At 37.6% G+C, this 7,218-nt stretch overlaps 1 protein-coding gene across 1 annotated transcript; it reads left to right on the top strand.

Moving 5' to 3' along the window:
• Window positions 1-1,577: 1,577 nt before the first annotated feature.
• On the top strand, window positions 1,578-2,483 carry LOC104428031 (BTB/POZ and TAZ domain-containing protein 4-like). Its single transcript, XM_039311212.1, has 3 exons — window positions 1,578-1,653; window positions 1,805-1,857; window positions 2,166-2,483. The coding sequence occupies exons 1-3, from the start codon at window positions 1,578-1,580 to the stop codon at window positions 2,481-2,483; spliced, it is 447 nt and encodes a 148-aa protein (XP_039167146.1).
• The last annotated feature ends 4,735 nt before the right edge of the window (window positions 2,484-7,218 follow it).

The following is a 7,218-nucleotide window of genomic DNA, read 5'->3' as shown; positions in this document are numbered from 1 at the left end:
TTAAAGATTTTCGCCCTTATATACTTGAACGACATGTCATGAACATAGGCTAAGGAGCATCATTAGATGCTGTTGTTTAGTGGGAACTGTTTTGCTTTTGCTCTAATAAAACTTATATATGTTGCACATTCAATAAAGTGTTCATGAATGTGTGGTCACCATATCGAATTGATTATATGTAATGAAAATCTCAAGGTATTGTGTAAGCCTTGAGTAAAGGTTGGGGCATTTGGTTATCAGCCTTGAACATATGTCTTGATTACACATAAAAAAATGTTAACCACAAAGATAAGATATATGTGGGTTCATTAGAACCATAAGAATATTCTCTAGTAGCACATCCAGTTTTCTGTGACACTTAAGGTAAGAGAATAGTGACCGACAAGGGAGATAACACATAAGGTATTACTCTTTATGAGGTGTTATCCGTTTGCCACACAACCATATTGAATCAATATCAATAAAGTTGAAAGCATTCGTAATCATGGAAGGCTCTGTATGAATACATGCAGTTACCGCTATGATTCGGTGTTGGAGACTTTATGAGATAGGATTGGTTATTAAGAATTGCCACTAGACCAACATAAAGATGCGCACATAAAGTACAATCTCAATTAATATAGCTCAAGTGGGAGAATGTAAGAGTTTTCCTTATGTGGGTTATATTAATTGAGATTGTAATTACCGTTTTACAGGGTTGATCTAATAAGGTAAGGCATAAGGTTTTCTTAATGGTCGAATATGGGCTTGGCATTGTATGGGCCGAGTTGGGCCCGGCCCATGATGAGAGGGCCCGTCCAAAACTCTATAAATAGCGCTAAGGTCCCTCCTCTAGTCTTCATTCTTCCACAAACTCTCTCTCACCTCATATAAAGCAAGTTGTGAGTGGCGGTCTTATCGATCCAGGAACCGATGACTTCCTTCTTATTACTGTAAGCTTCGGTCATGGTCAAGATTCCTCTTTGGATACATAAGATTCAAAACCTTTCGTCTCGGTTGATCGAATCTAGGATTAAGAGCAGAGATTAATGTCATGGCGGTGTTATGTGAAAACAGATTAGTCTCAGGCTTTTTTTTCTCTCTCTCTTGATGAATTGGTTTAAATCATTCATGCTTTGGTATTGTCAAATCGAAACGTTGCTCTAGTATCGCATATAGGATGGTCATCCGAGACGCTCACCATTTGTCACTGATTCTGGATCACTTTGAATGTATGTGGACATGCTCTGCATGAAAGGAATTCTTCATCAATCACTGAGCGCAATGGCAGTTTGATTTCCATGTTATTTATGATCGAATTTGCACCTTTTGTTTTTATGTTGCTCCGTTGTTGCTGTGCTTGCTGAGATGGTGACTCGGTGATAAAAGAAACGAAATGGAGTCAATATAGCTTTCGACAATGATCGGAGATGAGTTCTCGCGATAGCCTTCTGCCTTGCATCCCATTTGCTCATGTTCTGATCATTTTCGTTATACTGAGAAAGGAAGAGTCTGGTAATGGATGGTGGTCGACCGTGGCAACCGGTGACAACGGTGGTGGTTGACAGTCATGTTCCGGAGATTGATAGTCATGGACCATGGTCCGTTACACATCTCTAGCTGCTGTTGCTGCTTCTACTGTTAGTAGTAAGACTTCCCACATAGATGGGGCAGGTCTTATCAGTTCTAGATCCATGTGAGGGTTTTACCACTGATGTTTTCTTGGTTATCCTTTTCCTCCTAGATTTAGCCTCTCCCATAAAACCCGAAACAAAAATTTTTCTCGAGATTGTTCTAAATTTTATGCTTGTGTTTCCTTCTTCAGATGCCCTAGAATTAAGAGATGCTTTAGTTCTATCTGATGATCTTCTTTTTGCAGTAGCATCAACATTTTGCTCTTAGCCTCTTCCAAATCCCTTCATAGCAAAGAATCCCCAAATGTCTACGTTCTTCGCTTTTTGGTTAAATTTTCTTCACATCAAGTTCCTCTGGTTGCTATTGAGCAAGATGGTGATTTCACTTTTATCAAGATGACAACCAGATTGATTCCTGGAAGATCGGTCACTACTCCTCCCTTACGAAAGTAACTGTAAATCATTCTCATACTGGTAGATATGTTACTTTCTTGATAACTCAACTGTCGAGGAATTGTTTGCATTGCGGTCTTACGACTACCGTTGTTGCAGAGAAAACAAGAGAGGCTGAGGAAGATGGAAGAGAGACAGGTATACTTGCAACTTTACGAGGCCATTGAAACCCTCCTTCGCATGTGCAGAGATGGTTGCTGGACGATTGGACCACGCGACAAACTCCTTAGAGCATCGCAGCCTCTCTGTGGATTCCCTGCTTGTAAAGGACTTGAGACCTTAGTACGTCATTTTGCCGGCTGCAAGGTCCGCGTTCCTGGAGGATGTTTTCATTGCAAACGCATGTGGCAGCTTCTTGAACTGCACTCTCGGATGTGGATCGAGCCTGATGATTGCAAGGTTCCTCTATTTAAGTAAGTCAATGTACTTCTATGCTTGTCAACTCAATTTTAACCTGGAGAAGACTTGGATGCAGGACGTGTCTAAATGTGACTGCCCGTGCTGTGTGGTCGTTTTTCATTCATGTAAATTTTTTTTTTTTTTGGCATGTCCTATTCTAACTCCTCTCTCTTCGACCTTTACTTTGCCTCTTTGTAGAAGTGTGAGTCGATTGCCACACTTAAAGCTAAATCTTTCCCACCGCACTCAATTCCCTTGCCACTGGGCCGCCGGCTTTGTGGTTTCATACATGTAATTAATTAGGTCCTAAAAAGTATTGGGTATCGCTTCAGATGGTCAAGTGAGAATTGCATTGCTGACTCATAAGTCCGCGTTTCAAGTGTCTTGCACGGAAAAAGTCCAACCCCGATTCAAAGAAACTGGTTCATAAGTCAAAATTTTGAAGGCAAGGATGCTTTTCCTCCCTAATGATTCTTCAATAATTTAAAAGTAAGTAATTATGCGAGATGCATGTCCGGGCTGAGTCATCTTATTGGGTGTAGAGTTGAAGAGCAGCACCTTCTTCGAACTGATTTGTAGTTGTGAAATTGATGGCTCTACATTGTGTCTTTTTTGCTTTTGCCAGGCAACTTAGAGTGAAGATTCGGCACCAAAGCAAGAAAGATGACTCAAGTGGAAAATGTTGGTCAACAAAGTAATTGCAGCTAAGAATGCATCGAGACCATTCTCAGCCCCATGCTCAGGTTTATTGTGACATTTTTGTACTATAAGTCTTTGCGGTGACCTGTACATCAGTCAGCTGGATAATATATATACATTACTTACGATCGACTTTTAGATGCTTCTTTATTTTATTGCTTTACTCCATCAACCACAAGGCTTTATCTTTTGCAACCGTATCATGAGTACAACTAGTATTAGCAGAATTTTCGCCTTGACCCGGGTCCGTAAACCCAATGCGATCAGGACAATTGGATTTGGATTGGAGCCGCATCATCAAAAGCGTTGTCCCGGGCCAGACGAGATTTTCTTCCGATCGTGCGTAATCTCCATTAGATTTTAATGAATCACCCTCTATTAAGTCAACTTTAATGGTGAAAAACACAAGCTAAAAATTTGAAAGGAATAAATTACCATAAGGTATTAATAATAGTTGGCATTGATGAAGAACTTACCAGCAATCTAAATATACACTTGCAAAGATAATCATCATATTAATGGAATTTACCATACTTTTGGATAGTTAATAAAGTTATTTGAATGGTACCTATTAATTCTTATATGTGCAATTATCAGTGTGACATAAGTATCTATGGACCTTGTATACTAAATATACACGTTGATCCATAACTCATTAGTATAAATTGAAATCACCAATGTATTATCCTTACTGTCCTCACGTGAACTTATGAGCATGTCACAAAAAGGTAAACTGTAATATATATATATATATATATATATATATATATATATATTTGCTTGAACATTTACCGACTTAGTTTTAAAAATGTGCACGTTTGTTTGGATTTAAATAAAGCTCAAAAACACTCTTTACTTTTCCAGTCAAAACTTAAAATATCAATAAAATTTTGGGAAATTATGAAAAATAAAATAAAATGTGAGTTTTTGAGCCAACATTTGAGTACTATGAAAATTTAGAAACTCTTGGATTTAAAAAAAGAAGAAGTTAAAAGTGCATGAACTGTAAAATTTAAATTAAGCAAAAAAGTAAAAATCATTCCATACATGCCACTGATTAATAGAAACTTATCAATATAGATTATAAACTTTTTATTAGTTATCTAGGACAATACACAAGTATAATGTCGACCGCTCAAGATACTCAAAAACCAACTAAAAATGATAAAAACCAGCCAACCCTAAGCAAATTGCTAAAATGAATTTGCAAGAAGGGGCAATTTGGTGTTTTCAATGTATGATCGGGTATGTGAATGGTATTTGTATAATAGGGGTAATAAAGGCGCATTTGGTAACCATTCTATATCCGGAAACAATTTTTTATCAAAAATAGTTTTTCTTAATTCTGTTCCCTAAACGAGTTTCTAAGATTTGAAGACGTTTGGTAACTATTTAAAATTTCTATTCTTGGGATAGAAATGCGTTTGATGGAACTCTCAAATTTTTTATACTTTTATTATATATTTTTCTTATTTTGATCTTTTATCTTGTATCTTTTATCTTTTTCCGTCTTTGTGGCCAGCGACCCGCATTGCAAGCCTCGGCCTCGCTAGATCTGGGTGAGGCCAAGTCTCGTCGGTGGCCAAGCAAGGTTGGCCTCGCCAGATCTAGCGAGGAGAGCCTCGCCCATCCATCGGCGAGGCCGACCTCGCTCAAGCGACACAAGGTCAAGCCTTGTAGGTGGCTAGGCGAGTGCGAGGCTTGTTGGACCTTGCCTTGGCCTGGCAAGGCTGGCGAGTTCGTCGGACCTCACCCAGCCAGTCATCAAACGCCGCTGCTGCAAGCGATGGCCGATAATTGGCTAGGAGGACAAAGAGAAAAAAAAAAAAAAAAAGTTGGCTTGATTCTTAAAATTGTTCCCGGGAACAAGAAATTACTTTTTTTTTTCTTTTTGATTCTATTACAAATCTATTCTTGGGAAAAAAAAGATTTTTGTTCCCGAGAACAAAAAATTTACCAAACTGATTTCTATTCTTTTTTTGTTTTGAGAAACAAAAGAACAAAAAAAGAATAGACTCAGACGCCGTTTGGAACACTGATTTCTAGCAAAAATGATGCAACAAAATTTAATTAGCTACTCTTTACCAAAAGAAAAAAAAATAATTAGCTACTTCAACGAGTGAATCATTTTTAAATATTCAATACAGATATGCAACCTCTTTTACAACTTGATTTCATATATTTCTAGCATTAATAAAAGAAGAGATGCTACCCGAATTTAGTCCTTGAACTCTTAATCAATGTTCAATAATCCTTAAATTTTAATTTTGGTCAAATTGATATTTGTGCTCTTGTGATTTTAATCAAATTCGTCTTTTATATAATTCTGTAAACAAGGAATTAATCCTTTACAATAATTTATGACTAATCTAATTAAACTATACTAGTCCATTCTTTAGCAAATAATATGGCTTTGTCAAATAGCATGGATTTCCGGTTTCTGGGCTCCATATACTATGACGAACGCATGCAAACATGCGTCTGCATCTGTATTGATTATATAGCATTGTATAAGACTTCACCTCTAATGGTAAGCACAGTCCTAAGATTATACCAAGTGAGAAACACTGAGATCCAATATGATTCCGTTGTATCTTCACCAAATGTGTACCTATTTAGCCAATTTGTTGGGTATTACATGATTTCGTTAGCTCTCAATTTGAATGTTTATTTGACATTCTACAAAACTATCGAAATCTTTGACTATGTTGATCTATACTGAATTAAAGTAAAATCATTAGACATATCAAAGAGAGCAATCTCTATATAACCATTTAATTCGTTAAGTTTTATATACTCAAACGAGATGAGTATAGACAACTAGCGCAGTTACCTCCTTTGAACGTAACTCATAGATAAACATAAATTTGGCCAATTATGTTCTCAATTTTAAGTTGATTTAAGAGGATTTTATTTTTCTGATATGGAGGGATACCCTACTGATGAAACCTAAATTTTCGCTCATAGAACCTTATTGAATTTTCCAAAAATTAGGGATCGGATTCACTGATAACGGCAAAATTCGACCCTTAAACACAAACAATGATTTTACATAATTTTGCACTCATTTCTCTTGCCGCATTTCTTCTGCATTTTGAAACTAGATATATTGTGCTTTGTAAATACCTAAATTTCCGTTCCCATACGCTATTCATGAATTTTAATAAAAATCAGGGATCGAATTTGCACCACTAGAAAAACAGCGACTTTACATTATCTTGCCTCCATTTTTCTGGCTCTATTTCTTCTGTACTTAGAACCTACTAGAGGCATTGTAGATTATGGATACCTCAGTTTCCCCTTCCATAGAACTCTCGTGCATTCTATAAGAATTAGGGATCGAGTTTGCCTCGCTCTCGTGGCCGTAGTTGAAGGCAGAGGTACGGAAACTTGCCTGGCTCTCATGGGTGGCACAAGCTCATTACCTCGGTCGTTTGTTCCATTAGCTCGGCTATGGCGTTTGAGTTTGTATAATTCCATCCTTGACGTCAAGTGTGTGTCTTGGTTGAAGTAGGCTTGTATCAAAACTGCTCCAAACACCTCTCCCTTCCTCATAGCAGTGACACTTTTTTTTTCTTTTTCTTTTTTAGAATTTTGTTTGGTTGTTCTCTAATTTTTTGAGTTTGCTTCGTTCTAGGGGCTTCTCGGTTCAGACTTCCGCTTGCTGAACCGTGGATAGTATGGCATGTTTATGGCTCTTGAGCGTTCGTTTGATGTGTTTTGGGTTGGTCTCTGTCAGCCCCAAAGGCCTGTAGATATGTCGGGATGTTTCTGTGTTTGTTCGGCGCCATCTAGCGGGTGAATGGATGGCTAAACTTGCTGTCTATACCGCCTAAGGGCTGGAAACGAGCTTAAAGCTTCTATTTGGCCTCGGTAAGGGTCTCGACCTATCTCGGGATGTCCCTTCACATGATCACATTGTCTATATGTCATAACCACATCTTTCCATCATATCGTAGTTCAATTTCTAGCCTTGTATCTACTTTATTATAGTTTAACATGCACTTAGTATAGCTAGAGCTTTAATCATGTTTATCATGGATAAAAATGAAAA

The sequence above is a fragment of the Eucalyptus grandis genome, chromosome 1 (assembly GCF_016545825.1).
Source record: "Eucalyptus grandis isolate ANBG69807.140 chromosome 1, ASM1654582v1, whole genome shotgun sequence".
NCBI lineage: Eukaryota > Viridiplantae > Streptophyta > Magnoliopsida > Myrtales > Myrtaceae > Eucalyptus > Eucalyptus grandis.
The sequence above is the reverse complement of the archived record's forward strand: the minus strand, read 5'-3'. Positions and strand labels throughout refer to the sequence as shown.